This window comes from Taudactylus pleione, unplaced genomic scaffold (assembly GCF_031769625.1).
Source record: "Taudactylus pleione unplaced genomic scaffold, aTauple2 ptg000102l, whole genome shotgun sequence".
NCBI lineage: Eukaryota > Metazoa > Chordata > Amphibia > Anura > Myobatrachidae > Taudactylus > Taudactylus pleione.
In genome coordinates, this window is record NW_028284504.1 from 4,276,343 (window position 1) to 4,303,539 (window position 27,197).

General features: G+C 47.7%; 1 protein-coding gene across 1 annotated transcript in view; it reads right to left on the reverse strand.

The window, feature by feature from the left end:
• Positions 1-27,197, reverse strand: part of KCNH6 (potassium voltage-gated channel subfamily H member 6) — a 290,292-nt gene that overhangs the window by 109,933 nt on the left and 153,162 nt on the right. Inside the window, exon 3 of the mRNA XM_088470748.1 lies at positions 1,543-1,701. Coding sequence (XP_088326874.1) covers positions 1,543-1,701 — 159 coding nt within the window. The remainder of the gene's footprint in view (positions 1-1,542; positions 1,702-27,197) is intronic.

Here is a 27,197-nt window from a genome sequence, read left to right on the forward strand (position 1 = left end):
CCCTTGCAGCAATAAGCGTCATGCCTTCAACATGCATTAAAGATCCAAGCTGTGTTCACGGACACAGCATTGGATCATCTGGGTGATTCCTGGCCGGCTGAGTGACCATGGAGTCACGCAGGCTGCCCATCGCAGATGAGAGAAAAAGGCCAGGAAATCTCAGTCCGTCAATCCCGGCCTCTCCCCCCCAACCCCCTCCAACGGCAGCGACACACGTTCGTTTTGAGAAATGGAGGCCGTTGCCGCCCCCCGGCCCCAAATGGCATCACTGACAGTCTGCTGTTGCCCTGCGTGCGACAACACAGACCCGTACTGCACATGCGCAGTACAAGTCTGGCGCCTGCATAGCTTCCCGATTTATCACCTGCATGCACTACTGAATGAGGCCCTTAGTATTTAAATAAAGGGTTAATTTTTTTTTAATGGCATGGCGTCTCCCCCCTCCAAAAGCATAAACAGCCCCAGACCTCTAAGCCCGGTCTGTGAAAACAGCCCCAGAGTGGTCAGCCCAGGGCTGGAAATCCATGGAAAGTGGGAACCTCAAAAATAAAATGGGGTCTCCCCTCCCGAGGATCAACCAGCCCTGGACTCTTCCTCGCACCCCTCGTGGCGGTGGGTGCAAGGGTTGTGGTTAAAAGATTTACAATGGAACTACAGATCCCAGCAAGTCTGCCTTGGCATGCAGGCACTTGGAGAACCACAAGTGCCAGCATGGCCGGACATTAAGGACCCACTGGCACCTATAGTTTCTCTGTAAAGAAAATATTACAGAAATGACAGGACACACACACCGAATGTTTAAACCCTTTATTACACACAATCACACTTCATACTTACCTTCTCCTTGGATGTTTATTTACACTTTTAAACACCAAAGCCTGCACAGATCATACTGATCTGTGCAGTGCTTTGTACAAACATGCTGCTCACAGGCAGGTCTATTGATTTTGTGCATTGTCCTGCGATTTTGGTGTGATTTTGATTGTGTTTGACAACATGACTCTTAGCAAATCTGTGATTTGTATTTGAGTCCATCTAAAGCATATGATGTTCAATCTGATGGTGTATTGAGGCGATTTGGCCTTTAGTAAATCTCCGATTTGCAAAATTACACCCAAATTGCAGAAAAAAGCACAAATTGTCCAAAATCGAACTTTAGTAAATTTAACCATAAGACTCATTTACTAGTATTGCATTATGGTGCTGACTTTGCACTGTACCACAACAACCAATCAGCAATTGTCGTTTAACTACCTAGTGCATGTTAGAAAATGAAAATAAATATCAAATGGATGCTGCAGTGTGTCCGATGGGGTGCTGAATGAGCCCTTATAAGCCCTTGGGTATTGGTAAAAATCTAAAATAAAAGTTTGTACTTACTGTGGATTTATTCTCAGTTCATAAAATACAGAAATATGGACAAATGATTTGGTAGTGCAAAGGCCCTATTTTCATTCCAGGCAGCATATGTGCAAGATAACAATGTGACATTATTTTTCCAACCAAAGATAAATGCCATCACACTTGGAAGCACACACTTACCTGAATTGAAGGCAGCTCGTGTCAACCTCTGGTGAAGTGTCTTGTTAGCCTTTCTTGCCAGAAGCAGTGCCAGGTCCTCAAAGTTTAGGATAAACATGATGACATCCCCTTCCTCGTTCTTTACTGGGACAACGTCCACCAGGCACCGCAGACAGGAGCCTGTAGAGGATGTTTGGGATTCAAGTAAAACGGATTAAAGTTGCAGTTTGTGATGATCAGTCATAACAATGCACAGAATCCAGTATATCATCCCCATATAAATACTATGCTGGTGTCTTTAAAACATAAACTCGGATTTTGTCTACTTTGTTGTATTATAAATGGAAAGAGAGCTCCTATTGCCACTTTATTCCTTCTTTAAAAATAGAGAGCCAGGGAATACATTTCATATTACAACTACAATAATGCCCACTGACATTGATCCCTTGCTCTACTGTATCTAAATATGTCATTCAGATGCCATGAATCTGCGGGTTGTGGTGAAATATCTGTCAGTGTATGGCCAAGATATCTGATGCTTTTAGCATGTCAGAAAATTGGTCTGTCGGTCTGACAGATATTTTTATTTGACAGTGTATGCCCAGCATATTATGGATATATCAAGGAGGTAAATACTAATATGATCACTTACTTTCAGTTTGTTTTCCTAATTAATTATGAAAAATGGATACAAATATTTTTAGTGCATTATCAAATACTTTGTGTTGATTAGTGGGAATAAGTTTCAATAAAAATCCATCATGGTTCCATGTTGTAACACAGAATCTAGAGCTACAATTTTGCATGTTTACTGTACAATTTAATTTATTGTTACTTTGTGTCATACTCAGGGCTCTTATTCACTAGAAATTGAGTTACAAAGATCAGAGTATAACATGGATTGGGAGAGTCACAGTTGGTATACAAAATAACAAGACTTGTAGAGTGAAAATGACAAATCAGAAATATATTTGTCAGGACCACAGCCTCCCTAAGCCGCCTGATTGATAGGCTGTGGATATTTGGAAGTAGCGAGAGTGCAATGCTGGGCTGCATTCCCAAAAAAAGGAGGCATGCTGTGCCCGTTTTAGAGAGTACTGGGGCCAGGGTCTGTGTCTTCCGATGCAGATTTAATGGCCCTGGAACCCTGCACAGCCTGACCAGCCTAAGAAACCTGAGGGTTACTCAGATGACCAATGTTCACGCAAGTGATCCGATGCTGCATCTTCACACACAGCAGAGGATCACACAGGTATGTAGGAGGCGTCTGATGCGGTCTCTTTACTCTGAGCACATCGCAGGGACAGGCTCCTTTTGGAGCCCTAGTCCCTGCTGGTGATATTTGATACATTTGGATGATAATCTCACATACAGCAATGCGATTTTGGGAGCAAATATTACACCCAGTTCGCATTGTGATTGATAAATGGGCCCTTAAAGCACTAAATTGTGCACATTATTACTTAAGAAATTATTTAATAAAGCACAATATTCATTATGCACAATGGGCCTAATTCAGAGATGTGCTCTAACCCAATGGTTAGCGCACATCTCCGATTATGCCGGTCTGCGCCGGCACAAGGCCCGTACTGCGGCATGTGCAGTATGGTTCCTGCGTAATCGCAAGCAGAGTGTGCCATTGATTGACATTCTGCTGCTGTTTGTGCGAGGGGAGGGGGCGGCGACGGGCTCCGTTTCCCCAAATGGAGGTGTGTCGACGCCGTTGGGAGGAGGGAAGAGGCCAGGATCTCCATGCGCTGACAGCGATTTCATGGCCTCTTTTGAGCAACTGCATTCGCAGGCATGAGTGACCCCCATGGTCACTCAAGCCGTCCGAAGATCACGCAGATGTTCCAATGCTGTGTCCATGGATGCAGCATGGAACAGTAATGTATGCAGGAGGCGTGATGCCGCCTGTGGCAATACCATAATAGTGCTTTCGTAGCTGCCACCATGGTAGCAGCTGCAATAGCAATAGCATCGGACTGCGAATCACCACCATTATTGGTTAAGAAATCAGTTAATAAAGTACATTATTTGTTAAAAAATAATGTGCATTTTTAACAAATTTTTTAACTAATAATGTGCATAAATGAGTACTTTAACAAATAATATTACTCAGTTGGGGAAACTTGCGCTAGAAAGGACATTGGGCCTGATTCAGACCCACTCGCGAGCGGCTGTCCGCTCGCAAGTGGGTCGATGTTATGGACTGAGCATGCGCACGACGGAGGGAGCTCCGTCGTGCGCATGCGCCAGACGCGACGAGCGAAGGAAAGTCCTTCGCTCGTTGTGTCCGATCAAAGGGGGCGTGCTGTCAATGTTGATTGACAGCACGCCCCCTTTGGTGGGCGTGCCGGGGGCGTGCCTCCCTGACGGGGGCGTTCCCACGGGAACGCCTCCCGTCAGAAGCCGGCCCACTGACATCACTAGTGATGTCAGTGGGAGTGATTTTGGCTCTGATAGAGCCAAAATCACTCCGGAGCTTGCGGTTGAAAACCTCAACCGCAGGCTCCGGCTCGCAAATTCGATGGTCGCGATGGTCTCGACCATCGCGACCATCACAATGCACGCTCGTATAGCCTGTGGGTGGTGACCCACAGCTATACGAGCGTCCAGGAGGACGCTCCATGAAAATGGAGCCCGGCCCTCATTCAGAGCGTGCGCTCTGCTCAGAGCGTACGGCTCTGAATGAGGGCCATTGTTTGTATTTGGATTCTGTTGGAGAATTTCAGGAAATTTAATTCAAGGCAGCAGAAACCACTAATTGTTTGGACCTAATTTCCCAAATGGTTAGGGCGCTGGTCCGCATACTGTATTTCCACCTCCAGCCATCATTTCTCAAATGAATTAGGACATATTCAATTAAGACTTACATGCAGTAAGGGTCTCATTCAGCTTGGATCGCAGGTCTATGTTCGCACACATCCGGTCAATGTTTGCGGTCTACGTATGCAATGCAGTGCGTGTGCGTGAATCGGCCGCTGCGATCGTGGCATGTGGACTTACAGCAATTGCCTTTTGGTGGTGGAGAGGGGGGGTGGTCGAAGGAACGCTGGCACGCCTGTGTGTTTGAACGGTGTTACAGGGGCGTGTATATTTAAGCCCCCATGACGGCATGCGCAGCCTGAGCTCTGCATGGTGAAAGGAAGCTTCGCAGGTTGTGAGTCATGTCAAGTTCAACCACAACTCTGCGTATTAGTCCGAAGTTACCGATGTTTTGCTGACTTGCTGATGTATGTAATGGGAAGTGGGTGGCTTTATAAGCTGGTGGGTTGCGATTGCATTCATTTGCATATCTGGTAACAGGGGGGTTGTTAGCAGAACGCAGGCGTGCCAGTGTGTTTGAACGGTCATTGCAGGGGCGTGCATAAATTAGCCGCTGCGATGCCGTACGCAACCTAAAGCCTCATAGCGTGCATGAAAGTTAGCAAATTCTGAGTAAGGTCAGAGCTTGTGCAAGTGTGCGTCAGGCTGCGATGGTACTCAGGGCCTGATTCAGACCCGCGGGGCCTGACCTCTCTCAGCCAATGAACGCTCAGACCCGAACCTTGAAAGGAGGAAGCCGCATCTCAGCTCTTCATTCGAGAAGGAATAATCATCGTTGTTTAGATGGTTATTGCTTAGTACGAGGGTCGCGTTTATCGTTTTGTTATTTTAACAACACCTTGGATGCCTACTGGACAAGGGGACCACTCGAGGTAATATAGGTGAGTATGTGTATGTATGTATGTATTAAACTTATACTGTGTAAGGTGTGTGTGTGTTTCTTTCAACATTTCTACAGGTGAACTACAGGTCTCAGTGGGCATTTAATGCCCCGCATGCTGGTACTTGTGGTTCTCCAAGTACCAGCATGCGGGGGAGGCTTGCTGGGACCTGCAGTTCTACTGTAAAGTCAGTGTTTTTATACTTCTGTTTTTACGGTATACAATCGGGAAGCCGGATGCCGGAATCCCGACAGCCGGCTTCCCGACTGTCATATCCCGGCGAGGGTGAAATGCCTGGCGTCCATATCTAGACGCCTGTCATTTCCCCGATGCCAGGAGACAGGCGCCCGGCATCCCGATCAAAGGGATGCCGGGTGCTTCGAGTGGACAGCCGCAGGGCACCCGGGGGGGACTTAGGGTTAGGCACCCCCCGGGGAGGGTTAGGGTTAGGCTAGGCGGAGGGAGGGTTAGGGTTAGGCACCCCCGAGGGAGACTTAGGGTTAGGCACCCCCCCGGGGGACTTAGGTTTAGGCAGTGGGGAAGGGGGGGGGTTAGGGTTAGGCACTTAGAGGGGGGATTAGGGTTAGGCACTTCGGGGGGAGGTTAGGGTTAGGCACCCCTAAGGAGGGATAGGGGGTTAGGTTAGTTTATACTTATCGGGATTTCCATCGCTGTCGGGCTTCTGCTGCTGGAAACTCTGCTTTTGTCGGGCTGCCGCTGCCGGGAATTGAACCGCCGGCGGTATTTCATACCGATTCCATTTTTACACTACACTAACACAATCAACCCGCCACCCACCGCCCATGGGTGGCGGGGATAGCCCCGGGCTGTCAGCCTAGGTTAGGGGTGCCCTGGAGAGGGAGACCCCCTTTATTGGAGGGGTCTCCAACTCCCTGGCCTAGGCTGACTAGCGGTCAGGGCTGATGCTGCAGCTGGGGGGCCCGGTGATAGGGCTCACCTGGCTGTGTCATCAGTCCCCCGTTAGAAAGGGTCCAGGGCTGGTTCTGTGAATTACAGGGAGACCCTATGCAAATTTTTCCCTGTAATTCCAGAACCAGCCCTGGTTCCCATAGCCCAGTGCTGGTTGTACTAAGTAGAGCGAGACCGTACGCAATTTTTTCCCTGTACTTAGTCAACCAGACCTGGGTTTGCAAAGTTCAGGGCTGGTTCTGTCTTGGGGGGGACCTCACGTCAAATTTTTTTAAACTTTTAACTCTTTATTTACTTATTACACATAGATACATGCAGGCATCTCACTGATGTCTGCATGTATCTGTGTGAGAATGAACTGCTCATGCTGAAAGTGAAAGCATGAAGCAGTTCTATGCTGTCGGAGATTTGCAGTTCGGTTTGAATTGTGATTTGCCGTTCGATTTGTACATGAACATGTCAAATCAAACAACAAATCACTTTCACAAATCGACCTAAATCGAATTTGATAAATTTATCCCATGGTCTACAATGTTGGTCTGTAGAATGATTTTAGAGGGTGATTCAACTGCGGACGCAGTGACAGGGATCACACAGATTCCCAATTATCAGGAATCTGCTCATGCGCCTGACCCATACTGCTTCTGGGTGGGGAACGGGTGGCGACGGCCTTCACTTCCCAAAACGGAGTCGTGTCGCCGTCGTTGGGGGGTGGGACTGGAGAGGCCAGGATCTCCATTTGCTGATGGAGATTTCTCGGCCTTATTTACACATTTGCGGTGGCCGACTTGTGTGACCCCATGATCACTCAGCTAGCCAAAGGGATTGCAGATGATCTGATGCTTCGTCCTTGAACGCAGCTCGGATCAGTAATGTGTAACGCCTCCTGCTGCATTACCATATTTCAGCATCGCAGCTGAATCACTCCTTCTGTTCTGCAGTGATTTCTGAAACTCAAGTGATTTTGGAAGCTATACTGATTTCTGTCCTGTAAGTCAGTCTGCTCCTGATATACCCCATTCCAAACAGTATGAGAATATGCCTGCCTGCACTGTCATTTACTCCTAATTTGCATAGTTATCAAGGTTATAGGTGAGGACAATGTAAAAAAATGAATTCTGCAGGTGTACTTCAGGGTCCAGTCTTCAACCCGGCCAATGCTGAGTATCCCAGCTAGTGGTAAATAACTAGCTAAAGCTACACTTATTGTCTAGGCTTTACAAAATAATAGCTATGAAAAGCAAACATTTTTTAACTAGAGTCTCCAATATTTGGAGTAAAGTAGTGTTTGCAATTCCTGTGTTTTTCAATAAAAATGTGTTGATTTTTTTATACTGCCCCCATTTACAATTTAACAGAGCGTGGGCACCTTTGTATTAAAATGTTTAGTGACTCCCCCTCAGCACTTTTCACACTGTTTCCTGCGACTGTAAGGGGTAAATTTACTAAGAATCAAGTCTGACCGAGTTTGCTTTTTTTTTTAACTCAATTAGCTTTGCCAAAACTCGGGTGATTTGAGGCTTTACTAAGAAGTGAGTTTATCTGAGAGTGAGATGGCCGATGGTGAAGCAGAATGAGATATCTCCCCCCAAGGAGCACGTTTTGCAGAAGATTACTCACCCGAGATTGCAGTGTCTTCTCTCTGCAAAACTCACCCGATCAAGCAGCCTTCACATATCAGTGAGATATGTGAAGGCTGTTTGTGTTCTAGGCTGTTAAAAAACAAGTTAAATGTAAGACAAAAAAAATGACATAGGGTCCCCCTCCTAAAGCTTAACCAGCCCTGGACTTGCCAGCCAGTCCTGGTTCCTAAAATTACAGGGGAGAAAATGAGTAGGGTTCCACCATAATTTAGAAACCAGCACCAGGCTGCAAGGCCAGTCCTGGTTTTAATTATAGGGGGAAAAAAATTGCGTAGGGTTACCCCTATAATTAAAACCAGCACCAGACCCAAAATGGCCGGGCTGTAATGCCACAGCCTGGAAACTCCCTTACTGGGGCTCCATGGCCAAAGCATTATCAGCCCAAGCCAGTCAGGCCAAGCTGGGGATCTCAGGGGAGGTGGGGACCCCTGAAAAAAGGGGTTCCCCCTCTCCCTTAACCCCAGGCTTGGTCTGAAGCCCGGGGCTTTTCCCCGTACCCTGGAGTGTTGGGTACATGGGTAATAAAGTGAAGAATAGTAGAAAACTATTGTACTTTACAGCGGAACTACAGGTGCCAGCATGCCTGCCCTTTGGCACTTGTGAAACTACAAGCACCAGCAGATGGCCGGTACCCGTTCCCCCACTGTAAAATAAATAGTTAAATAAAGACACCACACACACCATGCCTAGTAAAACTTTATTCCATACATGTGGGAACTGTCAGTTGCCGGAGCCAATTAGCTGCCGCTCTACAGTTATCGGCCGCTGATTGTCTGGCGGCTCCTGACTGTTCTCACTGGTAAGTCGGGAGCCGATTAGCGCTGTAAGTGGTCACACACATACAGCGCTAACGTAAGTGGATGGAGCAGGTGACGGTGACTTCCCTGGATGCTGCGGAGACCAGCGCCAGGATGGAGGTGAGTATAAATTCCTTATGGATTCTACATGGGACAAGTGTACAGATCACCTGGCAGCAGGTAAGTATGTGTGAATGGGTAGGTGTATGGAATAAAGTTTTACTAGGCACAATGTGTGTGGTGTCTTTATTTAACTATTTATTTTACAGTGGGGGTACGGGTGCCGGCTGCCTGCTGGCACTTGTAGTTCCACAAGTGCCAAAGGGCAGGCATGCTGGCACCTGTAGTCCCACTATAAAATACAATAGTTTCCATCTATTTTTCACTTTATTACCCCCATACCCACTGCTCCAGGGGTGCGAGGAAGAGCCACAGGCTTCAGACTAAGCCTGGGGTTAAGGGAGAGGGGGGAACCCTTTTTTGGGGGGTCCCCACCTCCCGTGAGATCCCTGGCTTGGCCTGACCCAATTGGGGTGATAATGCTTTGGCCCTGGAGCCCCGGGTGGTCGTTTTGGGTTGTGGGTTTTATTTACAGGGGGACCGCTACACATTTTTTCCCCCCTATAATTAAAACCAGGACTGGTCCTACAGCCTGGTGTTGGTTTCTAAATTACGGTGGAACCCTACTCATTTTGTTCCTCGTCATTTTAGGAACCAGGACTGGCTGGCAAGTTTAAAAAACATTTAACCTTTTTTAACCAATTTACAGGCAGAAACATACATGGATCACAGTGATCTGTGTAGGTTTCTGTCAAACTCGCAGATCACAGGCAGGGGAATTTATTTCACAAGTTTTTACAGGAGTGTTGTCCCTTCTCATGAGAGTTTAGAAACTCTCTGCTTGGTAAATTCCCGGATCCTATCTTCACTGCTGAAAAGGTTCTCGAGTTTAGCTAATGGTGAATTGAAGAGAGTTTGCTAACTCTCCGGTATTTTCTCGTAGCAAAGGAGATCTCTCTCCAGAGTTTACATTAGTAAATTTGCGAGTGTAAAAAAATGCCCAAACTCTCCAGAGATTGCTAACTCTCCCAAACTCGATTCTTGGTAAATTTACCCCTAAGTCTCAATTGTGCTTAGGAAGATTTCCCTCTCATCCTCTCTAGAACCCTGAGAAGTGATGATGATGGAAGCAGATGCTCTTTATATGGAGAATCACATCTGGTTTCTTTGTAAGAAGGAGGCAGCAGGAGTAGGATGACTTGCTAATGAGCCATTGGGGATTTTCTGAATGATGTAGGAGGAACTCTTACTGGCAATCAGATTTCCAATTCTATCCGTTTAAAATGAAAACACTAGGAGAGTCCTCTGCTAATAAGTCCTATGGGGAGTATAGTAAACCAAGGTCCATTTAGTCATATGAAGCACAGCAACATACTTGGCCCACCAGACCAAACCAAGAATATTTAATGTCTGTCCCGACCTCAGTCCACCATAAGCACGGTACTGTCTGCTTACTATTAATACAATGCTGCCAACCCAGTGTCTACTGGTAGGCAGCACTAAAGGTAGAAAACTACAATAATGTGATCAGCAGCTGCCAGGTACAGGATGGAGGAGGAAATGCAGCTACTGTAGTGAGCACATTACCACAAGTCTGTTTATTAGTCAACTCAGTGTTGCCAAGCAGGGAACTTTCAGCTGGCAGCACTGTAAGAGTAGCAAGAATGTAACTCCAGCAGTTTTATTAGAATTCCCATACTTCTGAGGAGAGATGACACTGATATTATAATTGACTCATAAGCATTCATTCTACCCTGCACTGTGATGACTTAGAACAGGAACTGCAAGCCATGAAGCTGTGGAGGCAAGCGGGAGAGAGGATTCCTAACAGAAGCATTTTATCCCTATCTAGCACCAGATACGATTCAGCATACATTCCTTATTTAATATCAGTTTATTAGGTTACACAAATGGAACCAGACAAGAATTAGTAAACAAATCTGTTGAGTCCTGAGCAGAGGCTTGAAAAGAGAATGGCTGTGATCAGGGTCGGATTGGGCCATCATGAGCCCGGGACAGTTCCCGCTGGGCCCCAAACTCCTCTCAGTGGCTTACCAGGTGCACAGCCCCTGGCATCACCCTGTGTCAAACCAATTCACTGGCCCAGTGATGGGCATGTTCAGTGCATAATACGTTTTTTTTGTATTGCGGTGCAGTGTTGCATATATTACTCATTTCTGTTCACAAGCCACCACTAAAATTACATTGTGGGTTTATTGTAGATGGAGCATAAGGGTTAACACCCTGGATCCAGAGAGCTTGCGTTGATATTATACTACTCAAGGTCTCCAAATAAGTAGCGTTATCAAGTCTCATTTCTAAAACTGTATTTAGGTGCCATATAAATCAATCTTTTAATGTCTAATCTGCAGGGGTGCCGAGGAGGGTGGGGGGCGGGTACTAATTGCTAGAGGAGCCTGGCCGGGGCCCGGGACTGGCGCTGCCCCCCCTCCCTCTTACATCACAGCAGCCCAGCACACGCTGCTGTCTGCTGGGCTGCACTGGGAGACTGCTCGCGGCTGCTAAACAGCAGCTGCAGTAGTCTCCTATACCTATGGGGGATCGATCGCGCTGATCGTGCCCCCACTGGCTATGCGCTGCGCTGAAGGGCTCACAGCACTGCAAAAATGGTTTTTTTCCCCTAAGGGGGAATGGCCACGCCTCCCACAATTAGACCACGCCCCTTCATCTCGGCGTGGCTGACAGCGTGCCTGCTAATTTGCAATAGATAATCCTAACAGCTGTGATTCATTGAAAATTGTGCACCTACATGCAATGTACACCTGTGTGCAGGGCCGGATTAAGACTTGTGGGGGCCCCGGGGCAACTAAGTTGTGGGGGCCCCAACCAATCAAATAGACACTAACCGCCTGTTGCCTCTCTTTTGTCCCTGCATGATAGTACGACACATGGCAGCAGGGAACATTGGGAGCAGTAGAGCCAGCAGGAAGGAGATCTCTGGGCAGCCAGGTACAATCTTGCAATGCAAGGTTGCCGGCTGGAGCCCCCCATCACAGCTGCAATGGGCAGTGGAGGGCAAAATGCACATACAAGGAGGGGGCCAGGACCTGCTGCATTACCTGTCAGGACCCGCCGCGAGTGGTGCGCATCATGCCGTCGACTGCCGTCTTCATTCTGCCGGAGGTGTTGTCACTGGCCCGGACTGGACCCTGGACTGGAAGGTGAGTAGGGGAAGGGTCCAACTGCAGTGTGCGAGTCAGCCATGCTTGCGGACGCCGGGTGGGCAAGGAAGATAGCAGAGTGGGCCAGGTAGGGGCAATGTGTGGGAGCCCCTAGACGACCGCCCAGTTCGCCCCGCCCATAATAATCCGGCCCTGCCTGTGTGCGTATAATACAAGGTGAATCAGGAACACAGCAATCTAAGCAAGGTCTATCCACAAAGCAAGATAGTGAGTGCATAAAACATAAAAGTGTAAAACAGTTTATAATGCTACTAAAATTTGTTTTGAGATCATTGCTTGTGAATTAAGTATTCTCATAAAACTCTCTGCTGTCTTATGTAGTTCATGAAGTGTATGGATTTTTCAGCGTAGACCTCTTCCATGTGACACTGTATCTGTCTACTACTGGCACATAGCGGGGATGGATCACCATGTACGCATCATCGTGGCTCTGCTCCCTTGATGGTTTGCCTGTATTCCCTGGACTTGTGTTGGTGTGATGAGGGCAAAGCATTGCAAATAGTGTCATCATGGCCCCACCCCCTGCAATGGTTTGCCAGCATTACCGACATTTGGGCACTGAGAATGGGGCCTCAAAAACGTGATTCACAGTGAATCTAGTCAGCATCTGCATCCCATCCACTTCATAGTCAGCCGGTGGTATTTGTTCACTTCATCGGGCAAGCATGGATACTAGTGTTCAATCACAGAGAAGGAGCTCTATCAGGAGCAACAAAGGTAAACTGCCTAGAAGATACAGCAAAGAATTTGCTAACTTTGGGCCTGATTCAGACCCACTCGCGAGCGGCTGTCCGCTCGCAAGTGGGTCGATGTTATGGACTGAGCATGCGCACGACGGAGGGAGCTCCGTCGTGCGCATGCGCCAGACGCGACGAGCGAAGGAAAGTCCTTCGCTCGTTGTGTCCGATCAAAGGGGGCGTGCTGTCAATGTTGGTTGACAGCACGCCCCCTTTGGTGGGCGTGCCTCCCTGCCGGGGGCGTTCCCACGGGAACGCCTCCCGTCAGAAGCCGGCCCACTGACATTACTAGTGATGTCAGTGGGAGTGATTTTGGCTCTGATAGAGCCAAAATCACTCCGGAGCTTGCGGTTGAAAACCTCAACCGCAGGCTCCGGCTCGCAATTTCGATGGTCGCGATGGTCTCGACCATCGCGGCCATCACAATGCATGCTCGTATAGCCTGTGGGTGGTGACCCACAGCTATACGAGCGTCCAGGAGGACGCTCCATGAAAATGGAGCCCGGCCCTCATTCAGAGCGTGCGCTCTGCTCAGAGCGTACGGCTCTGAATGAGGGCCTTTGTCTGCTGTGAGTCTCAATCTACTGTATACAAGAAACAAAATCAAGCAGCGACTGGGAAAAATGGAAATCAACCATAGATAAAGAGCTTACAGCTTTAAACAACAATGACACATCGAAAATTTTGGACAGTCCGAACAAAGGCAAAACAGTCAAAAACAAGTCGGTCTTCTGCAAGAAGCTAAATACAGATGGAAGTCCTGCTCGCTTCAAAGCCCGACTTGTTGCCAAGGGCTCCACCCAGAAATTAGGTGTTGATTACAGGGAGATCTACTTGCCTGTTGCATGGTACAGTACATTACGTATGATCATTGCAATAACCAACTATGTATCATTTACTGCTGTTCCAAATGGACTTTGATTCAGCCTTCTTAAACAGTGCACTAGCTCAAGAGATTTATATGTAGCCACCGTTACACCACAATGTTTATGCAATTCAAGAGGGAAAAGTATGCTTGTTACATAAATCATTGTATGGGTTATGGCTGCTGGTACATCAAGCTTGAGTGTATTGCTACAAACTGACTTTGCACGTTCTAAAACTGATCATTGTTTATACTACAAGTGGAAGTAGAAAAGCTTGTTAATTATAGTTGTGTATGTGGATGATCTATTGCTTGCAGGGCAGATAGCTGAAGTGAAGTTGTTGTTGAGTAACAAGTTCAACTAAAAGACCTTGGACTAGCGCACCAACTGCTGGCTCTGACAATAGTGCAAACTTTGAATGCTGGGGCAGTTACTGTTGATCAACTCAGATACATTGAGGGAATACTCAACAATTTTGGTATGGCAGAAGCCAAATCTGCCTGCACATCAAATGATAAAAGTACAAAAATAACAAAAGCTATGCAGGGTATTCCATTAGCTGCGGGATTTACCCCTTGGCTAATTGCCGCACCGGAGCTATTCAATTAGTCCCCGCAGTAAAGGGGAAGTTAGGGTTAGGCACCACTACGGGGGGGGGGGGGTTAAGTTTAGGCACCCCCCGGGAGGGTTAGGTTTTGGGTGCAGGGAGGGGGATTAGGTTTAGGCACTAGCAGGGGGAGGTTAGGGTTAGGCACTAGGGGGATAGGGTTAGGGGGTGGGAGGGGAGGGTTAGGTTACTTACCAGCCCCAGTCGGAGATTAGGTCCGTCAGGGTTCCGCTGTTGGTATTTGATCCAGCGGCTATTCAGCCGCCGGCATTAAATACAGATTACTCATAAAAGAGCTGGTGGATAGCACTTTAGTCAGAGTGAATAATGCGACTAGTAAGGAAATACTTGCTGATATGTTAAATAAGCATCTGATGTCACATGTGCTAAAAGCCTTGCTACGAAAATGTGGACTGAAGTACATTTTGAAATGTTGATGTGTTATGTTATATTTATTTATGTATTCTCCAGTGTTTTTTAGGAAATTGGAATGTCTTATATTGTCATGTAACCAGAGACAACCTTGAGTGAGGGGGTTAGTGTCGGACTGAGACATGAAGGGCCCAGCGGGGTAATGCAGTGGTAGGAGCCCCTGCTTAAGGGGTGTAGTCAGCCAACAGTCTAGAACCTGACCCCTAGAGGAGGGGGTGGGGCTCTCAGGCAGTGGACTCCTGTGGGCCAGTCCAACTCTGGGGCTGTTGCTGCTGGGTCCCCATAACAACAGAGGGGTGCTGACATCACATTCTCAACCTCCAACCTAATGTGCTAAGGCTCATGCGTGATTTTGCTGTGCATCTTCCTCTACGTCCTCCATAGGACTAGAATGTGCACCTGAGTGTCTCCTGAGGGAGACTGTGCCTACAGACATGATGGTGCCTGTATATAAAACTGTATCACCACTGCCAGGTCCTCCATACATTCCACTGACACCAGTGAGTGCAGACCCTCCAACATGACCCTTTCCATCCGGTACAAATTGCTCTGCTCCTGGACTTCCTTCTTAATTGGTGATTGCAGACACCTGTGCTGAAACACCTGTCTCATCTATTAACTAGTTCAACACAGGTGTCTGCAATCATAAATCAGGGGGGAAGTCCAGGCGCAGAACAATTTGTATCGGGTGGAAGGGGTCATGTTGGAGGGTAGATGAGCATATATGCAGGTGTGTGCTCCAGATTCCGCACCACCTCGGTTAGCCCACTCCTGGCTGGACCTGTTATACTATATATTCCTGCATTGTATACCTGCATCCTGTGTTCTACCTGGTTAATAACCTAATCCCTGATTTAGCTATTCATTGTGTGGACTGACCTCCAACACACACAGCTGACACCTTTCAACACATTTCTGCCAATAGCTATGTCAATTGCATTGCTGAAGGATTGCAAACACTGGAAAGGTCAGTTATGATGTATGTGCTTTAAACAAAAGAATATCCATATTAAATGCAATTTCCCCCACAGCTTAGCGAGCGGCCAAAAAAAACAAACCACGCCCATAAGACCCTGCGAGCTGCCTCCAGCAGCGAGCAGGTCTGAATCAGGGCCATTATCCAGTGTACTTTTTCCAAATGCCTTATGTATCAATAGAAGAGCAATCCCAGTACAGCCGAAGTTGTGTTAAACTTCCAGTGAACTCAGCATAAGAAAGATGTATAACCCTCTATGAATACAAGACCTTACAGCCCGAAGCCAATGACTGGTGGTTTTGAATGGATTTTCACATAAATATGAAAATAAATATGAATTATTTAATGAGTAAACAGCTGTTTACATATGCATCCTATCCTGAAACATCTATTACAGTTTGACATTTCACACTCGTAGGGGACCTATTGTCAGTAACATAGAGCTTCATTGTTCAGTGACACAGGTTCTTCTCCTCACCAAAAACAGACTAAAAACTGAGATGTTGCTTATAATGAACTTAATGAAGACACAAATCCTGCCAATACTCACATAACAAGCTCCTGGGGGACAGATGGGACATGCATTTCCTGCTATCTGCACTTCTAAGAGGTGATATCACACCCTTAAATCCCAGGTGTCTTCACCTTCAAACCTCTGCTGACACAGCTCTATCCTGGTGATATCAGTGTGAGCACTCAAAAGCCACAGGAGGGATTGTTAGTTTGTTAAAACTAATTTTAACTGAAACTTTAATCAAGATGTAGTTTATTCAGGAACACCAGTACAACTACGGGTGTGTACAAAATAAGTGACTGACATTTGTATTGTAAAAGAATGAACAATGGACAATTACCACATTCATATATCTTTTTTTAACGTGTTTGGTCTAGCTTTGCTTACAGCACTTAAATGCCTAGTGGCAAGCCCCCCTCTCTTCCCGGCCCACTGCCGCCACCTCTTCCCTCCCCCGGAGCTAATGGCATGTATCCGGTGGCATGAGGTACTTCCACCCTACTCGAACCGGCCCAGAAATGCCAGAAATGCCAGATGGCCAATCCGGCCCTGCACACTGCTGCGTATGCACAGTGGGCCTGATTCAGACCCGCTCGTGAGGGCTTAGCGCTCGCAAGCGGGTTGATGGCCGGGCAGTGCGCACACAAGTCCCGGAGCGAACGAGAAATCACTCGCTCCGGCGCTCGCATCCAAAAGGGGCGGCTATCGATGTTGATCGACAGCTCGCCCCGTTTGGTAGGCAGGTCGGGGGGGGTGGCCGATCAAACGCAGGCGTTCTCGACTCGTTTGTGCAGCCACTCCCCCCCTCCCCGCCTCCAAAAACGGGGCGAGCTGTCGATCAACATCGACAGCCGCCCCGTCTTGTAGCGAGCCCTGGAGCGAGTGATTTCTCACTTGCTCCGGGGCTCACGCACGCGCAGTGCCCACTGCGCGTGCGCAATGACCCACCATCGACCCACTTGCAAGCGCTATGCGCTCGCGAGTGGGTCTGAATCAGGCCCTGAATGGATAAGGAGAAAAAGCTATTTCTTGCTCAGTGTGTACTTACCTTTCATCTTTTGAATGGGATCGGTTGGTGGTGAACGAGATCGTGTGTGCAGTACACACAATGCCGTTCCCGAAAATCAGGCATTGATGTCACCACTTTAGTACTGATTACAAACTATTTACTATTAGAAGGGAATCAATATGATTAACGCCGGCAGCGGCAGCCAGAGACAGGTGGAAATCCCGAACGTCGGAAGATAAGTATAAGCTAACCTATTCTAAACCTTAACCCTAACCCTCCCTTAGGGATGCCTAAGTCTAATCCCCCCTCTAAGTGCCTAAACCTAACCCCCCTTCAGTGGCGTAAATTCATTCCAGATGCCCGGAGGCAAGTTATAATTTGGTGACCCCCCCCCCCCCGTCACAGCCACTGACACTGTAATGTAGCAATTCGCATGCAGACAGGCTATAGATAGATGAAGGCAGCAGCTGATGGTCTGACTAGTGTATGGTGGCTTCTCAGGTGCCAGGAAGAGGTGCCATGTATTGGGCAGCCATGATGATGCACTCCAGGTACATAGTTACAGCCCTAGGTGGGGTGAATATGTTGTGGACATTGGAGGAGGTGCCCCTTCAGAGCTGGAGCCCGGCGGCAGGCGCCTCCATTGTCTCCCATAGTTCTGCCCCTGGCCCCCTTCCCCGCCGCCTAAACCTGTCCCGGGGGGGTGCCTAACCCTGACCCCCCCGGGAGCCCTAAACCTGACCCTCCCCCCCGGCATCCCTTCGATCGGGATGCCGGGCGCCTGTCCCCCAGCGTAGGTAAAATGACAGGTGTCGAGATTTCGATGCCTGTCATTTAACCCTTGCCGGGATCCAGCAGTCTGGCAGCCGGCGGTCGGCATTGCGTCCGCCGGCTTCCCGACTGTTTCCCATTAGAAGACATAGTATTATTATTATAGCTCCATTGTGCCCCATAGTTTTCTGCCTCAACTGAAATGTAATTTCTGCACTGCTCTGCATCATAAGAGGCATTGATGTACTTACTCTGCATATGTGATCAACTTGCACCACTGGCACCTATGTGTCCTGGCAGAAATCTGGGCACACAGTGGATCCAAGGGGGCATCTTGTGCTTTGTAAATGTCCTCTGGCATGATCAATGTTGGGCTTGAGATCAAAGCCTTCTTATTTCCATTACTATTAGGTCTACTGTACCCTACTCCAGTGGTTCCCAAACTCTGTACTGGGGTTCCTTAGGGCACTTACAGGGGTGCCTTGGGTTGGTGGTCAAATACCAAATTAAATGATTTTTAGTCAGTGTGATAGGTAAAACCAGTGCTAATGGCTGCCAATCAAAAAAATATATGTACAAAATGAAGATCAGGCCTGTTCACCACCACATAACTGGACCTAAGGGTGACATATATGCACAATTTACTTCATTTCATTTTTGCTGAATTTCTCAATAAGAAACTTTTGGCCCAGGGGTGCTATGGAAAAAATGTTGATACTCTAGGGCGCTGTGATTCTAAAAAGTATGGAAACCACTGCACTACTCTAAGAAGGGAATTCAATTACTGGTGATATGTGGCGCAGTGACTGGCTGCACACATAGATGCCAGTTATGTTACCTCCGATATAGCAAGGGAAAGCTTGTACTTTATTAAGAATACATTAACTCAAAATTAGTGGCATCTTGTGGGGTGTGTCCTTACAGCCCTCTACTTGCACATGAACAACCGTGACTTTCATTCCAAAGAGTCTGTTAGTGCCGAATATGTGCAACTTAAAACACTGGGTAAGTTGTGCACATACAGAGTTTGACTGTTACATGAAACATACAAGTGTGTGCTCCCTAATACTAAATTCCCCCTAAGTGTAATTTGTTTACTCTATGGGGTAAATGTAATAGAGTGCGAACTGCAGGCATCGACGAGTTCCGTGTGAGACTACGCAATGTTTTAAAGTATCAGTCATTTATAAATTAAAACGCAAAATCAAACCTGCTATTGCCTTTTAAATAACTGCTACTTTAAAACAACGGTCAGTCCCTCACGGGACTCGCCAATGCCTGCTGCCGCAGGCTATTACATTTACCACTATGGGGTCTATTCATCATACCTTAATTAGGTTTAGAACTCGCATGGAGTTCTACCTAATTACCGAAGGTATTCATCATTCCTCCTCTCCATCACTATCTATTCCGAAAAGCTGTCATTTTTGCGATGACAGCTGTTCGGGAAATAGATACTTTTCCCTCTCTACTCTAAGTTACCGCAGCTAGAAACAGTGCTGCGCATGCGCTGTTACATTCGTAGACCCAGAGCATGCGCAGCACTACCTACAACGGCGGTAAGTTTGTGTGCCCCCCAACCACCCCTCCCCCTCCCCCACCACTCACCTCTCCCCCGTCCCGCACTTACCTGCCCGCGCAGCAGCCTCCGGCTCCGTCCTGCCGGTCTGACACGTGGTCTCCCAGCACACCACAGTACTGTTTAGAAAAAAAAAATATTATTTTTTTCTAAACTTTATTGTGTTCTGCTGGGAAAACACAGTGTGCGAGCAACCACCGGAGACAGAGGAGGGACCAGAGCGCCGGAGGGAGCTGCGGGGGACCTGTCCAGCTGACCGCAGGTAAGTCTCACCTGCTATTCGCCACTTCACAGTGGCGGATAGCACTTCCATCAAATTCTGAAAATACATAATATTCGGAATTTGATGAATACCATAATTTCCATATCCCCATACTAATGTATGGGGAGTGTGGAAGTTAACGCAGGGGGACTTAGCAAGGAGATATCAGTGCTCTCCTGTGCTAAGTGTCATCATGAATACTAAAATAACATTATTTAAGGAAAATGTCCTTAAAAATGTTATTTTAGTGTTGATGAATAGGCCCCTATGTCTTTGTTTGTTGCAAGAAAAAGACCTTGCCTGAGAATAAAAGTTATTTTAGTAATCAAACAGATAGTGTAGCCTAAAAAGTTATCCCTTAGGTTTACTATGTGGAAAATTAAACTAACAACTCAGGAATAAAAATCATCGGGCCTATTACACTGGATTTTCTGTACAATGGGATACTAGTAAAAATAGACAATACAATACATACTGGAGGTAAATGCCTGTGCATACTACCTAAAACAGACTTGCCGTGAAACTAGTGGAAGGAAATTTACAGTAATGTATGAATAGTGTTTACATTAATTTAATATAATCTATTAACTCTGTTCTCAAAACTGCCTCCTATTTCTCATTGCTCAATATAATGTTTACAGATCAACTGATATTTGTTAGTATTTATTCGTTTCTGAGCCCTCCTGGAAAGACAGGGTCATACACAGATGAAGGATTCCACTACTGAAACCAAGGCCCACCTCCTGGGCAATCTGGTCATGAGGTTGGCAAGGTCTCTCTCTCTCTCTACCTCTTCATCTGATTAATTTTTCATATTAAACCAAAACAGATGGGACTGAAATTAAAAGGAAGGTAGGATTTAGTAGAACACAGACTCACATTCCCGTCATACTGAGGCAGAGTTAAACCTAGGGGTGGGGGTCTCCTTACAGTGTATTCCTTTAACTCTGTATTCCTGCCTGAATACAAAAAATATCAGGATCCTTTTATAACTAGAATGGATGAAGCTTAACATGACACAAATAACCTTGCAGTTTGTATGCCCCCCCAAAATAGAAGAAGCAGAGAATTACACATTTCCGAGCACAGTCTGTCTGGAGGGGAGCTACAATATGACCTCAGTAACCATTCTGAAGATGTGGAAGCGTGGCAAGTGCTGAGAGTGGAAGAGTTAACGTACCAATGTCTTATTAGTTCAGAGTATTTGGTGATGTCCTGAGGCTTTAAATCATATAATGAGATCCCAAGAGTGAGTGGTGGCTTTATACACATTGAGCTGGACTCAGATCTTGTGGCAGAAAAAAGAACATTTTTAACTGAGACAAGCATCTATCAACTGTAAAATCTTCATAAGAGTCCCCCATAAAGCAACATCCTGCTCACTGCTCATTATACCATAACGCTAGCTGTACCTGTACCATACCGTTATCTGTACATTAGGAGCTGCTTCAGAGTTGCATACAAGTCTGCAGCCGGATATTGCAATTTTTAGCAACTGTGCATTTGTCGGGTTATGTATATGCAACTCTGAGCAATTATGTGCAATTCAGAGTTGTACGTATCTCAGCTACATCTCCACTTGCAGCTAAGTAGGTGAAACTGCACATAACATAAGTGCGCCATAGACAGGTCAACAGAATTGCAGGCTATTCAGACTTGTGCGTATGCAGAGATCTGTCTCATTTCAGACAAATCTCTTGCACTAATGACAGAGCTGGTGCAAATGCTGCTGTTAGTGATGACAGCTACTTTCACAAGTGTGTGGGTGAGGGCGGTGCAGTCACATACATACAGCCAACTCTGGATATGGGAGATAGCATCTTCTTCCATGGCTTTATCTGTACACCATGCATCCTCCCACTCTCTCTGTTTCACTGGGTGGGCTACTGCCAGCTGCGCATACACAATGCAAAGATGACACAATGCACAATGAGATCACCTGTATCCAACCGGAGAGGGATCACAAGGTCTCTCCCCGACAGGGCTGCCCCCAATAAGTAACAGACTAATGCTTTGCAAAGCTTGATGAATATTGTCCCCATAGAAAACTTTGGGACTGGCTGCTGTGAGGGCTGTCAGCCGGAATGCAGACGTTATCTCTGATATCTCCTGCTTTGCATATTTTATGGATATTATTTCTGCTCTTAAACATGCAGTTCCCACATATTTAAAGGGCAGAATTGAATAATAAACAAGCCCCACTCTTGTCCTCACTATGTAATACATCATACATACAGCATCATCCTAATGCGCTAGTACTTGTTCTATCCACCCACAACACCCTGTACACATCCTTTTGGTACCCTTCTCAGTGCACAAACTATTTCTCCTAATGGTTACTGCTCATACACCATTGAAATATAATCCTACTGCTTTTGTATGTAACAAGCTAAAGAATATAATTAGAGCGGAGAGATATCCAGTCAGTATTTACAACAGTCAGTTGAGCATAAATCAAAATGTATTAACAGTAAGAACAAACTGTTTTTCGAAGGACCATAAGGCTTATTTCCAGGGCCGTAGGGAGGGTGGTGTGGCCGGTGCCTCCACACAGGGCGGAATCCTCCAAGGTCACCGGCCACACACTTCCCGGCTCAGAAGGTCTGCATGAAGAGACCTCCTGCAGTGGTGCGCGGCGCACCAAGAACGCCAGCGAAGGTTCCCGCCCTCCACCCCCTAGAGGGAAAGGTAAGCGCTCAGGGGGAGGAGAGGGGCGGCAGTGCTGCACAGGGCGCACTGCCGTCCAGATACGGCAATGCTTATTTCAAACTACTCTATATACTCGCAGCCAGTAATAAACCAGTTTTTTTTTTAACAATATTCTATTTAGCAAGAAGTGAAAAGTTTTTCTTTTCATGGAGATAATATGAGATATGGTAAGAACTTACCCTTGTTATCTCTATTTCTACGAAGTCCATAGGGTTCCACAGGATACCTTGGGGGTATAGGTGATGACGTCAGGCACGGACACCACAGAGTAAAATTTTCAGCCTCCCAGGATGCACCAGGGTCCCTCTCCTATACCCCACCCCCAAGCCAAGGCAATTCAGTTTCGTAACAAGCCATAGGCCGGATGAGGAGAACAAAGAGAGAGAAGAAAGTCTGGAACACACAAGAATCACATTCTCACCAGAAGGAGACGGAGAAACCGGTGACCAGATCAAAGCCCATCTGCAGTACAGGTGCGACAGGGCAGGAGTCCTGTGGAACCCTATGGACTTCGTAGAAATAGAGATAACAAGGGTAAGTTCTTACCATATCTCATATTTTCTACTTCAGGGTCCATAGGGTATCCACAGGATACCTTGGGGATGTCCCAAAGCAGTATCCTTTAAGGGTGGGGACGCTCCTGTGCTATAAGGAGAATCTGCCGCCCGAAGGAAGCATCCTGAGAGACGAAGGTATCAAAAGCATAATACCTTACAAAAATATGGACAGATGACCACGTGGCTGCCAATCACCGCTGAGGCGCCACGTCAAGCTGCCCACGAAGGACCCACAGACCTAGTGGAAGAGCTTTAATAGAGGATGGAACAGGAAGACCTGTGAATCCATCCTGCCAAAGTTAGCGTAGTGGCAGGCCAACCCTTTTTATGGAAACCAGAAAGGACAAAACCGAGAGTCTGATTTCCTAAATGGACTGGTACGGTCAACTTAAATTCGTAGAGCGCATCCAAGGAGGCCTCACCAGCAGACAGGACGGTGGAAGTAAAGGCCGGTACTATAATTTCCTCATTGATGTGGAAACTAGACACCACCGTAGGTAAAAAACCAGGGCAAGTGCAAAGCACTGCCCTGTTCCTAGGAAAGATGAAAAAAGGGGAGGTCTACATGACAGAGCCCCCCATTCTGCGACCCTACTGGCCAAATCAATGGCCAGAAGGAATACAGTCCTAGCTGTAAGTCATTTGAAATCCACTGAGCCCAGTGGATCAAATGGCGGTCCTCGGAAAGCCCTAAGGACCACAGCCAAATCCCAAGGAGCCACCCGTGGAACAAAGGGATGCTGAATATAACGTACACCTTGCACAAAGGTGCGGACCTCAGGAAGAGTAGCAATCCTACGATGAAACAATACCAAAAGGGCAGAAACCTGCACCCTCAGGTAAGCAAGGCGAAGACCGTTATCTAAGCCCACTTGTAGGAAAGCCAACACTCTGGATATCCGGAATACCCAAGGAGCATAGCCTCTAGGGCAACACAACTGAAAGAAAGTATGCCATACCTGATGGTAAATTCTTGCAGATAAAAGCTTCCGAGCTCTTAGCATGGACAGAGCCCCTGTTAACTATAGAGCTGGAAAACCCCTAGACCTTAAGAAGGCAGTCTCCACCACCACACTGTCAAGGACAGACAACCCAGGTCTGGGTATCAGCCAGGATCCTGAGACAACAGGTCCGAGCGTAGAGGCAACAGCTTCGGAGTGTTAACTGAGAGGCTCCGAAGATCTGAGTAATAGTGCCGTTTGGCCCATGCTGGAGCTATCAGCAGGAGCGTGCCTTCTTGCTATTACTGGAGGAAGAAGGGATAATGGAGGGATGAGGTACACAACTTGGAAGGTCCACTGGACCTACATACGTCTACCAGAAGAGTCTCATCTCTGAAAGGCTCCACTTGTTCACCAGAAGATTGAACACCTCCTGATGAAGCAGACATTTCCCTGAATGCACGTCTTGATGGCTAAGAAAGCCTCCTTTCCATCTGAGGATTCCTGAATGAACACTGCCGATGATGGCAGGGATATAGCCTTCCACCCAAGCCAGAATACGGGACACCACTGTTAGTGTCGCCTGACTTCGGGAACCTCCTAGGTGGTTTACATAAGCCATCATGATGGCATTGTCAGACTGTACCTACACGGTATTTCCGTGGAGGACCTGTCCTGCATGCTGGAGAACCTTGAATACTGCTCAGAGATCTCAGATGTTTATGGGAAGCGCATAATCTGCTGGTGTCCACCTGCCCTGGAACAAGTGTGGACCCGTCACTACTTCCCAGCCACGGATACTGGCGTCCGTCGTCAGAAGGACCCTGTCCGCTATCCCAAAGGGGGTGCCCCTTGTTTAGGTGAGCTTTCCGCAGCCACCAGGCCAGAGAGAGACAAACCTCTAGGGAAAGCACTATTGACTTTATCCTATGGGGAAACCCATCCCATCCGGAGAGGATCAATTTTTTCTAGAGGTTTAGAGTGAAACTGGGTACTCTCCACCATGTCGAACAGTGACACCCTGGAACCCAGGAACCACATTGCCGAGTGAATAGACACTCGGCGAGTCTGCAGGCAACTGCGTACCTTTGCCTGTAATGCAGAGATCTTTTCCTCAATCACAAAGATCCTCAGATGTTGGGATATGGAGCATCCTCTGTGAGGAATCAGAGAGGACCATTTCCAGTTTATCAGTCAGCCGTAACGTAGCAACACAGATATTGTCCGTTGCAGATGGCACTGAAGTATCTCTGGAGACCCTGGTAACAACAGGAGGTCACCCGGATAGCATAACAAGCGGACCCCCTACATCCGCAGGTGGGCTGCCATAACTGCCATGACCCTGGTAAACCATGAGGCGCGGAGGCCAGACCAAGGGGCAATGCCAGAAACTGGAAATGCTTATCAACCACTGCAAACCTGAGGAAAACACTGGTGTGCTAAGAAAATAGGGATATTCAGGTAGTCAACCTGAATAGGAATGGGTATGAAATACTGCTGGCCGCATGTCCGGTGGTTCAATTCCCGTCAGCGGCAGCCCGACATGAGCAAAGTTCGAAGCAGCGGAAGCCCGACAGCGCTGGAAATCCCGATCGTGGAAAGGTGAGTATCTACTAACCTAACCTAACCCTCCTAATCTTAACCCTCCTTAGGGGTGCCTAACCCTAACTTTCCCCCCAAGTACCTAACCCTAATCCCCCCTCTAAGTGCCTAACCCTAACCACCCCCTTCCATGCTGCCTAAACCTAAGTCCCCCGGGGGGGGTGCCTAACACTAAGTCCCCCCCGGGGGTGCCTAACCCTAACCCTCCCTCCCCCCAGCCTAACCCTAACCCTCCCGGGGGGGTGCCTAACCCTAAGTCCCCCCAGGGAGCCCTAAACCTAACCCTCCCCCCCCGCGGCTGTCCGCTCGCGGTGCCCGGCATCACTACGATCGGGATGCCGGGCGCCGGTCTCCCGGCGTCGGGGAAATTCAGGCATCTACATCTAGATGCCCGGCATTTCACCCTTGCCGGGATATGACAGTCGGGAAGCCGGCTGCCGGTATTTAGGCAGTTGGCTTCCCGATTGCATGCCCCCTGAATATATCCAACGACACCACAAAATTCCCAGGCTCCATTGAATGATGGAATGCAGGGTCCCCCTCCTGAACTGAGGAACCCTTAAGAATTTGTTGAAGGATTCGAGGTTGAGGATGTCCTGGTAAGACCCATTGGGTTTCTGTACCAGAAAGAGGATGGAGTAATACCCCGTTCCCCTTTGGGACAACGGAATAGGTACTATAACTCCTGCCTGGAGCATAGAGTGTAACACCCTCTAAAATTACAGGGCCTTGTCTTGAATTGACAGAAGACCTGTAACGAAAAACCGGCTGGGAGGCCTTTACCGGGAGGAGAGGACGTACCTTCAAGAAAATACTTCTCTTACCCCAGTGTCCGTGGTGGTCAGACACCAGCACTGGGCAAACTGGAGAAGCCGCCTCCAACTCTGGGGTCCCCCGAGAGGAGGCCCGTCCCGTGAGGCTGAAGGCTTATAGTCCAACTTGGGAGTAGGACGTCTTGTACTCCAAGCCTGTTCTTATGGCTGAGCAGATTTCCTGGCTACTGACTGTCTTGGAAAGCTGTATTTTAGACTTACCCTGGCCTCACAGGGCCGAAAAGACGAAGCCCCAGTCCCCGATGGGACTGTAGACGATGGCAGACACGCAGATGTAGCTGCTGCCTGCGGGGCCACAATTGTGTCCAGATGAGGGCCAAACAGGACCTGTCCCATAAAAGGCGAAGCATTCCAAATGGAATCTGCGTCTGCTTTCCAAGAGCGCAAACCACAGGGAGCGGCGAGCCACTACTGCTGCCGAGCCACTACTGCTGCCGTGGAGATTCTGGAAAGGAGCAGGCTATATGTAAGACTGTATCATTAAGAACGTGGCTAAGTCTCTGAGAATTTGCCACTATCCACCTGCTCTACTGGAGAGTCAGTGTGCAGAGATCCAGTTACCTACCCAGCGCTCCATGGCTCTGGCCCCCAGCACACGGCCATAGCCGGCCTGGACGCCCCTCCAGCAAGGGAATAATTGGATTTTAGATATATTTGCACCTTGTAATCTGTAACCTCCTTCAAGGAGGACCTGGAGGGCATGGGCAACGTAGCACTCCTCACTAGGTGTGTAACATGAAAATCTACCCGTAAAGGTAACTCCCATTCGGAAAAGTAATTATCCGCAAAGGGGTATGCAAAAGATCCTCTAAATGATCCACCTGACCAGATAGAGGAATTACAGTGGCAACACCCTTATCCTTAAAGAAGGGATATTTGGATTTAGCCACGTGGGATATGTAATAGCCAAAGCCACACGGACTGCCTGTATAAGGCCA